At 31.9% G+C, this 18558-nt stretch overlaps 1 protein-coding gene across 1 annotated transcript; it reads left to right on the top strand.

Annotated features, from left to right (window-relative positions):
• Positions 1-2187: 2187 nt before the first annotated feature.
• LOC105058705 (paired amphipathic helix protein Sin3-like 4) lies at positions 2188-14897 on the top strand. Its single transcript, XM_010941722.3, is given in 24 exon segments — positions 2188-2528; positions 3039-3154; positions 3157-3205; positions 3320-3488; positions 3582-3680; positions 3767-3937; positions 4225-4546; positions 5722-5855; positions 7940-8015; positions 8127-8156; positions 8340-8608; positions 8691-8845; positions 9131-9258; positions 9363-9617; positions 9851-10531; positions 10625-10716; positions 12093-12767; positions 12856-12956; positions 13044-13182; positions 13257-13409; positions 13696-13859; positions 13939-14047; positions 14185-14360; positions 14668-14897. Coding segments are annotated over 23 exon segments (4311 nt in total). The 5' UTR covers positions 2188-2457; the 3' UTR covers positions 14338-14360; positions 14668-14897.
• Positions 14898-18558: the final 3661 nt, after the last annotated feature.

Below are 18558 nucleotides of genomic sequence, written 5' to 3'. Positions count from 1 at the left end.
TAGAAAATCCTTCGATTTATAGCTTTTTCTGCATTATACATAATGAAAGAAATGTCTTTAACAAGTTAATTGATTTATATTGATACTTACTACATAATAATGTGTTCATCTAGTTACATTTCTTTTCCTACATTTATGCAATCACTAGTTAACCTAGTTATTTCATGCAACAAATATCTTCTCCCACTTTATGTTCCATTAACTATTAAGCCATTTAAGATACTTGGATCTAGAAGTTCCATCATGATCTTTTGCTTTGATTTATTGAAAGAAATAAATTATTAAAAATTCAGTTAAAATCCAATCAATTTATTGAATAATGCATTTTTCAAATAAACAAACATAAAATGCTGCACTTTAGCACTATCATTGACATAAAAGCTCCATCAGAATTTTTTTTACTTTGGTTTACTGAAAGAGACGAGTCTAAAACTTAGTTAAAATATAGTCTTGCTTTACTAAATAATGTATTTTCAGTGAATAATATCAGGTATGCTTTTAGAGTTGCTATCCAGAGGCACACATTATTACTTGTGGATTTATAGTACAAAATAAGGAGCAACGCAGCTAAAGGCAGAATTACATGGAGCACATAATCAAAACCATTTTGTTTTTGTTTGATTATCAAATTGTTAGCTTAGTAATACTGCTGACAAAATTGATTATGGACAAATCTAGTAAGACAAAATTTTAGAATCATCCTAATATTATAGACATGCACTAGACTCTGTAACCATCCATACGATGCTAAAATCATGAATCAAAATATTTTAAATATTAAAAAAAATAAATCCAATGAACTTGAAGCAAAGGAGTTTTGAAATCTAATTTGATAATCCACTTCTTATCCTAAGGAGCAATCTAGCTTTTTTTTTTTTTTTTTTCCGATGTAACCAATAGCAACCTAGCATGAAAGCTTGAAATAGGCACATAATCTTGATCCATGCCATTTGAGCTGCATGACCACCTTAGTCTAACCAACAAGAGGTAACCAAGTCACCTCATAAACAAGCAAGCCAGTAGCAACCCCATCTTGCCAATCCCATAGGAGTGTTTGGTTTAGGATGATCCATCTAAAATTAAGAATAATATAGATGGAGATGATTAAACAATCATGTTTGATTGCGTCATGATGATCTTACGTAGTAGTGATCTTAAATCATCATCATTTTTTAAATCACTCCTCTATTCAGTGATGGATATTTATTTTTGAGATTGAAAATCTAAGATCATCTCTGGACAATAATCTAGGACTAAAATATAAAAATAAACAAAAATTGATATATTAATATGTTATTAATATATTATATCAATATTATATATTTGATATAATATATTATGTTTATGATATATATTACATTATATTATATTATTGATCATATTATTATCATAATTCAATGATAATTTTAAATTAGAATAAAAATATCTTATTGTACTTTATATTTATATAATAAAAATATTTAATATATTATTTTTATTTATCTTATTTTTAATAAAAATAAATATTCATATTAATAAATAATATACTATAAATATAAATATTAATTATATAATAATAATTAATATATTTTTATAGATTAATAATTTATAGAACTAATAAATATATTTTTATAAAATTTATTAATTATTAATATATTAAAAAATATTAATATTTTATTTATAATATATTATATATAATTAATAAATATATTTTATATAATATATTATAGATAGTATATCATCAGTGATTTTGAATTTTCATGGAGTATCAAATTGGTTATTCGTGGATATTTAAAAATTTTTACTTATTGAATCACAATCTATCAAATATAAATATAGTGAGTTAGATTATTGATGACCAAATCACCGCAGGGTTTGTATTACTTATGGTCTCGGATCAACACGATGGTCTTATTCGGATCATCAGATGCTACCGTACTAATTCGGAACCATTTCTCAACCTAAGAACAATAAAATCTCCGCCGTGCTCTAGGGGCCACAAGCCAATCAGACGGTTAATTCGGGGATCATCAGGGGCCGTCTGATGGAGCAATGAGGAAATCATCATGGACCGGAGGATCAGAGCGGTGGGGTCTACCGATCGAGCGGCAGTGATCAGTGGACAAACGCCCGGGTGGTTTTAGTAACGTCCCCGGTATATATAGCGCACCTTTCACCGTCCCTTTGGTCCTTTTATTGAAGCCTTTCGGCTCTCTCTTCCCTGATCCCCGCTCTCGTCCTCCAGAGATGGGCATGATATAGACGAAGAGGGAAGAGCCGATTTCTCTCTCTTTTTCTGTCTCTCGTGTTATTGGCTTCGCCCTCGCTTCGCTTGCAAGCTACCGCCAACCCGGAGCGCTCGATCCCGGCGAATTCTTGCCGCCAGATCCGTCTGCCGCCGGGCGATCGAAGGGGTGAGGCGGGGAGGGGGGCTTTGGTGTAAATCTTCGTTTTCTCCTCCGTTCGTTTGATGAGTAGATGAAAACGGCCCGGGAGGAGGCGTTCATGAGTTCCCAGCTCAAGCGGCCCAACATATCTCGAGCGGATCCGTGAGTTTTCTCTTCTCCTTGGGATTTCTTTCTTCTGGTCGGGCTCGCTTTCCTTTCGAACCGTGTCTTAGATGTGCTTTATATGTTTTGTTTTTTTTATTGCTTCGAGTAGCGATAGATGGTCGATAAATCCGAATTTTCCCCTGTTTATTCGGTGTTGCGAGAGTTTCCGGCTTTTAATCATTCTTTTGCCTTGAACAAGAAGTAGGCGTGGAGTAAGATTCAATTTTGTTCTCTATACTCGCTTTTTTCTTCGTATATGTATGTGATATTCTGAACGTCGAATAATATGCGGTTGAGTTAATTTCTTTTCCCTGATGAACGATTTTTGAAAATTTCAATTTTGTTAGGGTATTGTTTTCGTAAGCAGAATTAGATGCGGGAAAAGGATATGTTTTTTTCTGGAATAATGTTTTTTTTTTCTTGGGGTTGATTTTTGTTCATTACATGGAAATTTTACAATATGGGTTTCGATCTGCTTCGATTCAATTAATTTTGGTGGTCTTGTAGAAGCTCTGGGCAAACCCACATGGCGCTGGCACCGGCGGCCTGTAGTGCTCCGAAGCTGACGACAAACGATGCCCTAGCTTATTTGAAGGCTGTGAAGGATATGTTTCAGGAGAGAAGGACAAATATGATGAATTTCTTGAAGTCATGAAGGACTTCAAGAGCCAAAGGTTCAACTTCCGTAGCCTTCTGCTGCTTTTTTAACTTGTCGCTTTGTCCGTTTGACGGTTCTTTACGTTTAGTGATTTTTCGCCTGTGCTCTCCTTCTGATGCAATCGTGACAGAATTGATACGAACGGGGTTATTGTGAGGGTAAAGGAACTGTTTAAGGGGCATCGAGATCTGATCCTGGGCTTTAACACCTTCTTGCCCAAGGGGTATGAGATCAAGCTTGCTGAGGAAAAGAAGCCTGTCGAATTCGAAGAGGCCATTAATTTTGTAAACAAAATAAAGGTATAAATCTGATATATGTATATATGTATGTATGTATGTCCTGCCAGTATTTATTTTTAGGGTTATCTCTTAATACTTCACTTCTCCCTGCAGAATCGTTTCCAGAATGACGAACATGTTTACAAGTCATTCTTGGATATTCTGAATATGTATCGGAGGGAGAACAAATCCATCCAGGAAGTCTATCAGGAGGTATTTTCCCTTTCCTCCCGCCATACTCTTTACAGTGATGAAGTTCTCTACTTGAACGGCCTAGATTCTCCTATTTTTTTTTGTAGGTAGCGGTTCTCTTTCAGAATCATCATGATCTACTGGAGGAATTCACACACTTTCTGCCTGATGCCTCAGCAACAGTCGCTTCACAACATGGAGCACCTGCTAGACCCTTTATTCGTCGGGATGAGAGGAGCTCTGTGATGGTTGCAATGAGACACCTTCATGGGGATAAGGTATATCTTAGGAATTTTATTTTTAGAGTTCTATCTTTACAATAAATCATTCCAGTTCATTATAATTAGGAATAAATTGCTTTTAATATGAACAAAATCTTGTACTTCTGAACTGCCAAATTGTCTCTGTGAATTCTAACTCATTCAAGGGAGACAATATATCCCGCATGCATTAAGCCTCTCCAAGCTAAAATTTTTGATATATGGGCTGCTCAATATATGTTCCCAAAAGGTTGTCTCAATCAACCTTTAGGTGGCTAACTTGGTCCCATATAATGAATTTGCAGAGGGAAAGAACTTATAATTTACATGCTGATCGCGACATCAGCGTTGACCGTCCTGATCCAGAACATGACAGGAAAAGAAGACGTTGTGAAAAGGAAAAAGATAGGAAAGAAGATAGAGACAGAAGAGATTGTGAGCGGGATGAGAAGGATTTAGAGCATGACAGCAGAGATTTGGACAATGTGCTGCGTAGACGTAAACCTTCTAATAGAAGGGTAGATGACTCTGTTGGTGAGCACTTGCATCATGGTGGGGAAGGTGCTGAAAACTTTGGAACATATAGCATTTCAGCTTCATTCTTTGATGATAAGAATGCTCTGAAGAGTAAGTCCAGCAGCATTTGTTTTTTGTTACTTCCAGATATCTTTGTTAGTGAATAAACTGCATCTCTGGTTGATGTAGAATTATTATTTAATATGCTTTGCCTGTTTCCTTTCTGCCCTTGTTCATAGGCATCTGGTCGCACCATTTTTTCTGCTTGTTTATGTCGTTACTTGTTCCATCATTCCGAGATTCTATTTCCTGGCTGATCCATTGTTTAATATCTTCAATGCTTAGACTTGGCACCACACTGCAGCTTTAGTTCTAGGTGTCTGGGATCCTTGTGACTGTTATATACAACTGAGATCACAACTGTTTTCATTTTAGTAGCTTTCCTATCTCTGATATGAGATGAATTTCTAGAAGAGCTGATCCTGGACATGGCTGTTGATTTTCATGAAATCTTCTGAATCATTATATTCTAAAAATGCTTTGAGGTTATGGTTTGTATTGGGAGCATACTTGTGTTATTTTTGTATGTATTCTAGCTGGTCAAAATACTGGGATAATTGTGTGATCATCGCTGTTGTCAATGATGTTGTGAATGCATCATGTGGCTTAAAAAATCTTGATGATCTCGGAGATGTGTCAGTCTCTGAAATGCTATCATTCAATCCCTGCATAGCCTGATGTGTTGTCATTTTGAATGCTGAAAGCACTTTTAGTGGAAAGATGGCATATTCCTATTATGGTTTGTCTTATCTACTGGGTTGCTTGTTGTTATTAGCTTATGATGAGTATACATAAGAAGCCTTGTTCCATTTATCTTGGTCCCTTCTAATGGATTCTACTTTTTGATTGTCCCTGGGAAGGTTTATTTCCTTCAGCACTGGAAAGTTGAATCAACCTTGAATTGCTCAACTTCCAACATATTCAATATGCATTTATATTGCTAAATATGATTGTATTCATTAGTTTTTTGGAATTAATCTTATATGTTTTATGGATGTGCCTTTGCCACACCTTTATTGAGAAATTAGTGCTGATTGTTAAAAATATGATTCGGTTCGTGTACAAAAGTTCTGTAGTGTGAGCATATACTAGTATGCTGTTTGCGTAGGTATATCAGAACATGTGTGCATCTGATTTCCTTGTTTTGTTTACTAAAAGAATTATTCTTTTTTCCTTTTTTCGAATAAAAGATGGTACACATATTGAATCTATAATATTTTTGGCAGGTATGTACACTCAAGAATTTAATTTCTGTGAGAGAGTCAAGGAGAAGTTGCATCCTGAAACATACCAGGAGTTCTTGAAATGCCTTCACATATATAGCAAGGAAATTATTACCAGAACTGAACTGAAGAACCTGGTAAAGTTCTGATTATTAAATTTCTGTATAAAACAGTGGATTTTTTTAATAAAAAAACTATTGATAAACTAGTGGAATCTTACCATGCTTGTTTTTCTTGCATCACTTGCAGTCTATTTTTTAAAGTTTGATTATTCTATATATATTTTTTAAAGCTTTAATACCCTATATTTTGCTAGTTGGTGCTTTTGGGTAATTTCCAGAGAACAGTTATGTTTAAGGTTTCTAAAGTAAGACAGATTAGTTATATTGGCTGATGAAAAGGATTATTAGTAGTTTGGAGGAAAAAGCTTAAAACCAACTCTTGAAATCCAATTTATCAGAATTTAAATATTCCTAATATTACATGTTGTCAATCTATGACTCTTTTAGACAATTGATGCTGATTCGTGATATATCACAAACCACAAGTTTGACATGACCCACTTAAATGATTAGTTCAGGTGGTAACAACTGCTTAAAAGGTAATGTGACAACATAAGATGTCCACATGATTGCCACGCCCAAAAGATATACTCCATTAAATTAAGAGATCGTTCTTGTTATTTTTAGAGTTTGTGTGATAATACTCGCTTTACTTGGTGTGAATTATCTTATTAGGTCTTTCCACAGTCAAACTGGCAATGCATCATCTTGACATTCTCTTTGTCTAAAAGACTCGCTCCCTATATGTGGTCTGTTTGCCTCAATTTGGTATTATACTGAATAAACAATTTGATTGTCTGATCTGTTGCTTAATCTGATTTTCTAGTCTATGATTGTATCATCATTTTCGCTTCCATTACTTTATCATTCTTTCATTCTCACAATCTTCTGCAATGTTTTCCCACTACGATTCTTACTTTTGCTGTCTCATTATGCTATTTCTGATCCATTATATTCGTTGCAAGACTGGTTCACCCTTACCCCAACTTGTTGCTATTGACAGACACATCGTCATGTCCACCTTTCTAATTTTGCTGATATTGCATGACTCTGGCGTTAATATTTTTTTATCACTGGCAATTACTACTTTCAACTCCACCTTTTTTGTCATCATCAACATCATTATGCATAAGCACTGGAAGTCTTATACTGTCAGGCATTGCTTCACTTGTATCATTGGTGCTGTCTTGGTTAGCTGCCTAAGAAAGTACCAAGAGTTGTGCAGTGTATATTTATTAACCATAAATATATAGGTTCCATGTGATGATGAAACCAAATGTATCAAAGTTTTTGATATCGAAGTCTAGCATATGAAGGTATCCTTGATAGCATGGATAGCTGAGCAAACTTTTGAATTGGCGGGATTGACATTTTGATAAATGGTGAAGTTTGTATACAAGTCTATTTAGTTGAAGGTGACTGTCTCTAACCCGATCTGGACTGCTTATAATCCACCTTTGGAGTTTTAAAAGAGGAAAGGTCTGTAATTGCTGTCTGATAAATGGATGACACTCTAGGTAAAGTTGCAGTGCCTGATTATGATGGAACCCCAACCATTCATCAGTTACTCCATCCCTTTGGATATTACATGCATTTGCACTTGGTTGCCATTCCCATTTATAAAATATTCAAGCATGTCCGTGTCTTGATTCAATCACATATACCTCTCAGTTGATGGAATTAGAGCTGTCAACTCTCCCACTTGGTTTGGCAATGTGCATAGTAAGTACTAGTACTTTTAAATAATAGAATGAGAACCATATTAACAGGAGTCGGAAATTGGAAGATTTTAAGATCATCATCATCCAAGCTTTTGTTTTTCAAATGAAGTTGGCTTTGGAGCAAAATCATGAGTTTATAAGGCTTCAAGGAAGCCTTCACACATGAAACTGTAACATTTTGATTGTAAATCAATCTATTCATGGATTGTAATTTGTCATTTAATTAACTGCAGCCATCAACTCGTGCCTTCAACAAACTGTATGTCTGTTTTGTTTAGCTATTTGACCTATATCTAGTTATTGTCTCATTTTCTTCTAGCTTATCATACAATCATGAAACACACCACAAGTTTTGCTTATAAGAATATGCCTTTTCTTTTACACTTTCTCATTGCCACTTAATGCATTCTAAAAGCCTATGTCTGCTGTCATTTTTAGGTGAGTGATATCCTTGAAAAGTATCCAGATCTTATGGATGGTTTTAACGAATTTTTGGCCCATTGTGAGAACATAGGTAAGCTTATATTTTTTCATAGTTTTGGGGATCCATAAATCGTGATTATATATATATGCAGAGAAGTTTTAAGTCTGTGGATGTAGTTTCTAAGTGAGACCTTTTCTGCAGATGGATTTCTTGCAGGCGTGTTCAATAAAAGTATGTGAAAATCTTATTCTTATTTTTCAATTTCCTATATATATTTAGATGAAATCAGTTACTTTTCTTTCTTGGCCATAATTTTTCTGTGACCTTAGATGATTGACGATGCTAGGGTGCTTTATCTGATATTTTTTTTGTACTTTAAATTTATAATGTAATTGTGCTTTTATATACTAACAGCATCATTGCGGAACGAAGGACATGTGGCTAGACCAGTTAAGCTAGAGGATAGAGACAGAGACAGGGAGCATGAAAGGGATGAGAGGGAGAGAGACCGTGAAAGGGAAAGAGTTGACAAAGTTGCTGCATATAATTCTAAAGACATGGCATCTCAGAAGACTCCTTTCTTCTCAAACAAAGAAAAATATAATTTATGCAAACCGATTTCGGAGCTTGACCTCTCAAATTGTCAGCGATGTAGCCCCAGTTACCGTCTTCTGCCAAAAAATGTAAATGTTATTTCTACCCTTGTGCCTTCCTTGTAAAAACATCTATTCACCTGTCTTATTTTTTTGCTCTGTTGCTTGCCAGTATCCAATTCCTCCTTCAAGCCACAGGACTGACCTTGGTGCATCAGTACTGAATGATGAATGGGTATCAGTGACATCAGGAAGTGAGGATTATTCTTTTAAGCACATGCGGAAAAACCAATACGAGGAAAGCTTATTTAGATGCGAAGATGATAGGTGCTCACTCAGTTCCTTTCAATTAAAAATATCATATTGAGAGATCTTGAACTGTAGCTGAAATGAATATTCTTTAATTTAGCATTCATTTCATCTTAATAAATCAAAGAATTGTTTTCCTCTCTAGCAGGTGTTTTTGTCTCCATCTATTCCTATTAACCATTTGACATATTTTTTTCATTACGTCTTGTTTTCATGTTTTGATAACTGTTGCATATAAAGGTGCAGAACTCTGTCTATACAGTGTTTGCTTATGTGCCTTTTTGTATTGTGAGATGCTTTCAGGTTTGAGCTGGATATGTTATTGGAGTCAGTGAATGTGACTACTAAGCGAGTTGAGGAATTGCTAGAAAAGATTCAGGACAATACAATCAAACCAGAGAGTCCAGTTCGCATTGAAGACCATTTTACTTGTTAGTATTCATGTCTAGTAACAGAAACAATTAGTGTTTTTTTCCTTTTGGCTTGAATTTTGTGTATTTATTTGTCTATTGAGTCTTTCTGCCTTCTTGAATAGCGCTAAACTTGAGATGCATTGAAAGATTATATGGTGATCATGGCTTGGATGTGATGGATGTTCTACGCAAAAATGCCAGTCTTGCATTGCCCGTCATATTGACTCGTCTGAAGCAAAAGCAAGAGGAATGGTCAAGATGTCGGGCTGATTTCAATAAAGTTTGGGCGGAAATATATGCCAAGAACTATCACAAGTCACTTGACCATCGTAGTTTCTATTTCAAGCAACAGGACACAAAGAGCTTGAGCACGAAAGGTATATAATTTTTTTTAATATTGTATCGCATTTAAGTATCATGAATTCCTGATCTAGTGTAAGTTTTCTTCATGTTTAATTGTTCATTGAATTCTCCATGAGATCAACTTCTGTAAATAAAATTTAGTGCAGCTGTAATGAATTACTATTGATGAGTATAGAGATATAGATTTATGTATGTTGGCTAATATTACATTTTTGGTAATGTATCTGCAATGTTATTCATTGCACAGCTTTGTTGTCTGAGATCAAAGAAATTAATGAGAAGAAACGGAAAGAGGATGATGTGCTTCTTGCTATTGCTGCTGGAAATCGGCGGCCTATAGTCCCCAATATGGAATTTGAGTATGTGGATTTGGATATTCATGAAGACCTGTATCAGATCATTAAATATTCATGTGGAGAAGTTTGTGCATCCTCAGACCAACTGGACAAAGTAATGAGAATATGGACAAGCTTTTTGGAGCCAATGTTGGGTGTTCAACCTCGGCCTCAGGGTGCAGAGGATACTGAGGATGTGGTGAAACCTAAGACTCGTGCTGTCAAAAATAGTATGGCAAATGTTGGGGAAAGCAATAGCAGCCCTGGTGCTGATGGTGCTGCTGTTACCAAGCAAAGCAATGGTGATGAAAGCATTCCACCAGAACAAGCAGTTTCATGCAGGCTGAGGTTGGCAAATGGGGATGCAGCAGTTACTGATAATGGTTTTCATGACGTGGATCGCACTGCTCGCCGAGGTGATAATCTATCTGGTGCTCCACTTCATGGAAGGGTGCAGGGCAATGCTCCCACAGCTGATGTAATATCTGGGGCAACCATGCAAACCGCTTCTACTGAGAAGTTAACTGATAATGTTTCTCCTGCTGGTAGAGCTGAACCAGGTCCTACTAGAAACAACCTGGAAACTATCTCAGGTTTGAGGGGCTGAACTTTTTCTCCCTTTTAGTTCTTTGTCTTTTTCTGCTTTTGGAGTTTAAAATGATGACTGTTATGGTTCTCCTTGCAAGGTGTTTGTGCTACAACTTCCAAAGCTGCTCAGTCAGGAAATGAGATGGCAGTTGAACCTCGATCTAGTAATGAAGTTTTACCTGCTTCAAAGGTATGAATTTGCAATTTAGGTCATCATGGAGCTGTTTTTCTGGTTTATTACATCTGGCTCACTCTCTAGCATGTCCTTGTAGTTATTAACCTGCTTGGTTTTAACTTTTGAATTCTTCCACAGTTTGGTCTTATCCATAGTTTATCTGAATATTTGGCTCCAAGAGGTTATCATTTGGTTGTTTGTGGAAAAATATCCATTTTTAGGTAATCGAATCCATGAGTTGGTTGTCCTTCACAATTTCGACAGTTTGTAGTTGAATGTCCAAAAACCCATTTCTTTCCCTCATGTTCTTTCTGAGGCTGTTGGACACAGTAAGCAGTTTGTTTTAAGGCCGGAAGGTCTAAAAGGATTAGCATTGAAATATAGAACATATCCATACATACAATACACTGGAGGATGATTTTTTGGTATTTATGCATTATAATGACGTTTATAATAATCAACAACTATGAGAAAAGTCAACTGCTTCTCAATTCAGCATTTGTCCGGTTGATTTAAGAAAACAGACAGCTGAGAAAATTGTAGAATTATGAAGGTTTGATTGCCCTCTCAAAAATAGAAATATGAAGTTTCGGATGGTATAATAAAATTCATTAATGTTAATGATATAATCAATTAAGTTCGGATGATCATTCAAGGGATTTCTTTTAGTTCTTAGGCCTAGAAAATGAAATTTTATTTAACTATAAATAAATTAAATCTCAGAAAGTAATTTAACACCATTGTACTTGCTCTAAAACAAAAAATATTGGGTCCAACGTTGATGTGTTCTTTATGAAAAAATTCCAGGCTCCTCAAGGGCTTGAACTTTATTGCTCAATGAAGTGACAGAAGATGAAGAATCTAGTGCATAAGTGTCAAGACCATCTTCTGGTTATCTGCATCTGTATGTTTACTCTCTATTACTTGTTATTCTGCAGAAATAGATATATATTATGACTCTTGAATGTTTTACTAGTAAATCATCGTACTTAGGGTGTGGACTCAAGCTTTATTTGCTGGTGAAATTTTAGGTATTTCAGTACATGTCTTGAAATTTTAATGTAATCATTTGATTATGGAAAAGCTTCCTTATTTAATCACTACATGCCTATCACAAACTTGCTAGTGTGATATAGGATTTTACCATCTGTTTATTCTGCTGTATTCATATATGAAAAAGCCGTGATCATACAATCATGAAAAAAGCTGCCCCATTTGCCAATACTGGCTTTTATCGTTAGTCCTGACTCCTGTTATTGTTCTTGTTATCACAGATATTTAAATGTTAGTGTTCTGTATGTGTATTCTTGGTGAAACAAAATTGTGGTTCTTCTGTTTTAAAATTTATTACATTTTCCTTTTAATGCTTGGTATGCTTGTTCTTATGTTAGGGAGTGGACGGTGGGAGGCCAAATGGACCTGCAAATGGTGGTTGCACCACTGAAAGTAACAAATTACATGGACTTAGTGAAGGTTCTGTTGTCCATAATAACTTTAAAGTAGAGAGGGAAGAGGGTGAATTATCACCTAATGGAGATTTTGAAGAGGATAATTTTGTAGCTTTTGAAGATGCTGCTATGGGTGCATCACCTAAACCAAAGGACAGTTCTGCTAGCAGACAGTGTCAAGTCAGACCTGGAGAAGTGGAGGCCTGTTGTGGTGAGGCAGCTGGAGAAAATGATGCTGATGCGGATGATGAGGGTGAGGAAAGTGCTCAAAGGTCTACAGAGGACAGTGAAAATGCATCAGAGGCTGGTGAGGATGTTTCAGGCAGTGAATCTGGTGATGGGGAGGAGTGTTCTCGTGAAGATCATGAGGAAGAGGAGGAAGATGCAGATCGTGACGATCAGGATGCTAAGGCTGAAAGTGAGGGTGAGGCTGAAGGAATGGCTGATGCTAACGATGCTGAGGGAGACATAACGTCAATGCCATTTTCAGAATGTATTCTACATACAGTTAAGCCTCTTGCAAAACATGTACCTGCAGCCTTACATGATAAGGAAGATAAATGCTCATCGATCTTTTATGGAAATGATTCATTTTATGTGCTGTTTAGGCTTCATCAGGTCTGGTTTTTTTTTTCTTAATTACATTCATTTTTGGAAACCACTTGTGAATTTGCGGTTTCTTTTGTGATATACTCTTTTCTTGCAGACTTTGTATGAGAGAATACTCTCGGCAAAGACAAATTCATCAGCTGCTGAAAAGAAATGGAGAACTTCAAAGGATACTAACCCTCCAGATTTATACGCTAAGTAATTTCTGTTCATATCTATGCCTCTATGCAGATTATGTGACCACTTAAAAACAAAAAATAAATTTTGTTTGTTCTGAGTTTGCAGATTTATGAGTGCACTTTACAACCTACTTGATGGTTCTGCTGACAATACTAAGTTTGAAGATGATTGCCGTGCTATCATTGGAACTCAGTCCTATGTACTTTTTACATTGGATAAGTTGATATATAAAGTTGTTAAGCAGGTAATTTTGCCAGAGATACTTAAAGCAAGGATCGAAATACTCTTTAAATGAACTAACCTGCAGTTCTCTTTCAGCTTCAAGCAATTGCCTCAGATGAAATGGACAACAAGCTTCTTCACCTCTATTTATATGAAAAGTCAAGGAAACCTGGAAATTTTTTGGATCTAGTTTATCATGAAAATGCTCGTGTGCTCCTTCATGATGAAAGTATATATCGATTTGAGCGTGTAAGTTTCATGCCATCTTTCCTTTTAATATTGAGACTTTGACTTCTTGTTTTCGTAATAGTTTCTTTGACCTACTACAAGTTCTCCTTTCTGAAACCTGGTTGTCAAAGTACTGCATCTAAAACCAGTGTTGAACATTTGAATGGATTTCTTTCTTTAACAACCGAAGATAGTTTTAGCCTAAAAAGGTTGGCGGAAATACAAGTATCCTATTTTTAATTGTTGAATGTGAATGTGACTGACGGCACCAGTTTCTTAATTTTGACATTGTTATCATATTTTGCAGACTTCAAATCCAACTAGATTATCTATCCAACTAATGGAATATGGACATGAAAAGCCTGAAGTGACCGCTGTTTCTATAGATCCTAATTTTTCAGCTTATCTGTATAATGATTTCTTGTCAAATGCTTCAGATCGAATGGGTACACATGGTGTCTTCCTGGAAAGGCATGCACAATTTGCTGACCATAAAAGTTCAAACTCTTGTAACTTTAATTACCTTTGACAATGGATAAATATTCTTCAGGAATAAACGCAAATTTGGAAGCGGCGATGAGTATTCTACTAGCACGGTCATGGATGGGATTCAAGTTGTCAATGGCTTGGAATGCAAGATATCATGTAGTTCCTCTAAGGTATTGAGCCTATATATTCATGTGAACTTCTAGTTTGTTCCTGAGACCTACCAGTTATATGAATATGCTTTTTTGTGTTTCATATGATTCATTTTTTTCCTCGTCATCTAAGCATTTGGCTAATCTGTGTGCCACAGGTTTCTTATGTTCTAGATACAGAAGATTTCTTGTATCGTGTGAGAAAGAAAAGGAGATGTTCAAACGGAGGCACTGCATCTTCACGAGACCTATTCGCAGTAGTGTATGATGTAAAAAGACAACGATTTCAAGACTTTCAATCCAGATTTTAACATGGCATTCTCAAAACAAAGTGGTAATGATCCCTGTAAATTTTTGTACCTTTGCATTTTCTGTTTAAGTGAGTGTTGAAATCATTCTTGTATTCATTTACCTGATCCTATATCAAGCATCTCATAGGAGCCTCTTTAAATTTGTTTGGGGTGGGTTTCAATAAGAAGCCTTAAAACAAGGCCTTTTTTATTAATTATAAAGAGAACTGGTAAGGAAATGGAGTAAATTTTGATGACTTTCTTCTCGTCCTTGGTGACTTCCTCTCTCTTCCTGCTCATTACTCTAAATCGAGATATTCTAGCTCACCTCAAGTTCTTCTTTTTCTGCAGTACTTTCATGTCACTGGCTGAGAGCTGGCATCAATATAGCGGGGCGCTTGGCTGCAGCTAAGCCATGGATGTCGGAATACAGCTGGCTTCCTCTCACTCCCTGTTTTGCTCTCTTTGAAATAACAGCCGAGAAAATTTCTAGTACACATGCCAACAAAGCTTGTAACCTGGTTCTATTGGCTTCTGGAGCCACAAATGTGTATATATCTATGACCTGCGAAATTTTTTTTTTTTTTTTTTTGGTAAGGATGACCTGCGAATTTGTTTGTTGGATTCAAATACTGCTAGTGGTTTTCTTTTGCAGCTGTCCGTGCACTCTCTTTTTACCTCCGAGACACTCTTCAGGGTGACAGCCATGCATTTGCTATGGTCGATTAGATGAAATGTTGCTTGTAGTCTGAGCACTGTTCTGGAGCAAAGTGGTCTTGGCTAATCATGTAGGTCATCCGGTGTTCATTTGTAAATGTGAGACTCTGTGATGGAGGGTGATTCTAAGATAGCGTCAAAAGAGGTAGCGGCTCCCGGTCCGCTGCATTCAAAACGGAGTTTTTTACTAAAATAATTTTTAAAAAAATTTATTTATCAAATGATATTTTAAAGTGTTCACGAGATCATTTTTTTTTAACATGGATGATAAAAAAAAAAACTCGTCATTTTAAATGATGCTTTTAAAAAAATTATTTTAAATAGTATTTTAAAAAATATCATTTCAAATGGTGATTTAATTATTTATTAAAAAAATAAAAAAATAAAAATTATAATTTAATTTTTTTTAAAAAATAAAAATTTTGATTTTGATTTAAATAAAAATCATCATTTCAAATTAGAATCTTCATTTTAAATTATTTTTTTAAAAAATATTTAAAAAAAAATTGATGTAAAAAAATACAAAATATCATAAAAAATAAAAATTATATTTTTAAATTTTAAAAAAATAAAAAAATTAATTTTAATTCAAATAAAAATCATCATTTCAAATTACAATCTCCTTTTAAAATTAATTTTTTTACAAAAATATCTCAAAAAATTAATACCTTAAAAAATTAAAAAATATAATAAAAAATGATAAAAAATAAAAATTATAATTTTAAATTTAAAAAATAAAAATTTTAATTTTAATTCAAATAAAAACATGATTTCAAATTACTTTTCTCATTTTAAATTAATTTTTTAAAAAAATATCTTAAAAAAATATCTTAAAAAATTAAAAAAATAAAAATTATCACAAAAATTTATTTTGTCCATTTTATCCTTTTTTTTCTCTGTTTTTATGGTATTTTTTTAGAATTTTTTTTCTTTTGTTTGAAATATTTTTTAAAAAAATTAATTTGAAATGGGGAAAGTAATTTGAAATGATGTTTTTTATTTGAATTATGATTAAAATTTTTATTTTTTTAAATTTAAAATTATAATTTTTATTTTATTTATTTATTATTTATTTATTTTTTATGATATTTTTTATTTTTTTAATTTTTTAAGATATTTTTTTGAGATATTTTTTAAAAAAATTAATTTGAAATGGGGAAAGTAATTTGAAATGATATTTTTTATTTGAATTACAATTAAAATTTTTATTTTTTTAAATTTAAAATTATAATTATTATTTTTTCTCATTTATTTCTCTTTTTTATGATATTATTTATTTTTTTTACTTTTTTAAGATATTTTTTGGCATATTTTTTTTTAAAAAATAATTTGAAATGGGGAAAGTAATTTGAAATGATATTTTTTATTTGAATTAAAATTAAAATTTTTATTTTTTTAAATTTAAAATTATAATTTTTACTTTTTTCTCATTTTTATGATATTTTTTATTTTTTTAATTTTTTAAGATATTTTTTTTGAGATATTTTTTAAAAAAAATTAATCTGAAATGGGAAAAGTAATTTGAAATGATGTTTTTTATTTGAATTAAAATTAAAATTTTTATTTTTTAAATTTAAAATTATAATTTTTATTTTTTTTCATTTTTTTTTTCATTTTTTTCATTTTTATGATATTTTTTATTTTTTTAATTTTTTAAGGTATTAATTTTTTGGGATTTTTTTTAAAAAATTAATTTTAAAAGGGGATTGTAATTTGGAATGATGATTTTTATTTGAAATAAAATTAAAATTTTTATTTTCTTAAAATTTGGAATTACAATTTTTTTTCAATTTTTTTAATTTTTTCTTTTTTTATGGTATTTTTTAGTTTTTTTACATCATTTTTTTCAGATATTTTTTTTTAAAAAAAATTTGAAGTGGGGATACTAATTTGAAATGATGATTTTTATTTGAATCAAAATCAAAATTTTTATTTTTTAAAAAAATTTAAATTATAATTTTTATTTTATTTTATTTTTTAAAAATTAAATAATTAAACTTGCCATTTGAAATATCGTTTTTAAAAACGTCATTTGCAATAACGAGTTTATTTTTTATTTCTTTCATCATTCACGTAGAAAAGAGATGGAAAAGGAGTGGCGACGTGGACACTATAAAATATTATTTTAAATAATATTTTATAAAATTTATATTAATTTAATAAATAAATTAAAATTTATGTTATTTTTATAAATAATTTTTTTTAAAAATTATTTTGATAAAGGACATTTCAAAATGTATTGGCTGATATACGTGCGAAGAGTTTCAAAGTCAAGATTTTAGTAGGGGCATTAAATGTATACTTTCCTTCCGCACGTGGATTTGCTCCAAGTGGTCAAAGTCCGTACGTACCATGCCGGATGAGTGGCATCATGTAGAATGTGCATGGGAAAAACCGTCGACTCCTTTTCCTAATTAATATAAAAAAAATTATTTATATAAATAATTTAATTTTTAATTTATTTATCAGATTGATGTAAAAATAATAAAATATTATTTTGAATGGTATTTTATCATCACCGCATCACCCCTCATTTTTCACGTAGACGGCGTCAAAAAAAAATAAAAATAAAAAATACCAAATAATATGATATTTTTAAAAACATCATATTATTTGTCATTTTTAATTTCTCTCCCAAAAAAATAAAAAATAGAAAAAAATAAAATTTTAAATTTTAAATTTATAAAAGAATAAAAATTTTAATTTTGATAAAAATAAAAATTATCATTTCAAATTAGTATCCCCATTTCAAATTATCCTTTTAAAAAAATATCTAAAAAAAATTAGTGTAAAAAAATTAAAAATATCATAAAAAAAGAATTGAAAAGAAATAGAAATTATAATTTTAAATTTTAAAAAATAAAAATTTTAATTTTAATTCAAATAAAAATCATCATTTCAAATTACAATCTCCTTTTTCAAATTAATTTTTTTAAAAAAATATCATAAAAGAAGAAAAAAAAGAGAAAAAAATAAAAATTAAAATTTTGAATGAATTTTAAAAAATAAAAATTTATATTTTAATTCAAATAAAAAAGATAATTTTAAATTATTTTCTCCATTTAAAATTATTTTTTTAAAAAATTATCTCAAAAAATTCTTAAAAAAATAAAAAAATAAAAAAATAAAAAATATCATAAAAAATAAAAAATGAGAAAAAAATGAGAAAAAATAAAAATTATAATTTTAAATTTTAAAAAATAAAAATTTTAATTTTAATTCAAATAAAAACCATCATTGCAAATTACTTTTCCCATTTCAAATTAATTTTTTTAAAAAAATATGTCAAAAAAAATAAAAGATTAAAAAAAAGTGCCATGAAAAAGCAAAATATTTAAAAAATAAGAAAAAAATAAAAATTATAATTTTTAATTTAAAAAAATAAAATTCTTAATTTTAATTAAAATAAAAAATATCATTTCAAATTAAAAAAAATATTCTAAACAAAGAAGTAAAAAATGAAAAAAAAATAAAAATTCAAATGTTAATTCAAATAAAAAACATAAATTCAAATTATTTTTTTCA

This window comes from Elaeis guineensis, chromosome 15, assembly GCF_000442705.2.
Source record: "Elaeis guineensis isolate ETL-2024a chromosome 15, EG11, whole genome shotgun sequence".
NCBI lineage: Eukaryota > Viridiplantae > Streptophyta > Magnoliopsida > Arecales > Arecaceae > Elaeis > Elaeis guineensis.
This window is presented reverse-complemented; position numbering and strand designations above follow the sequence as displayed.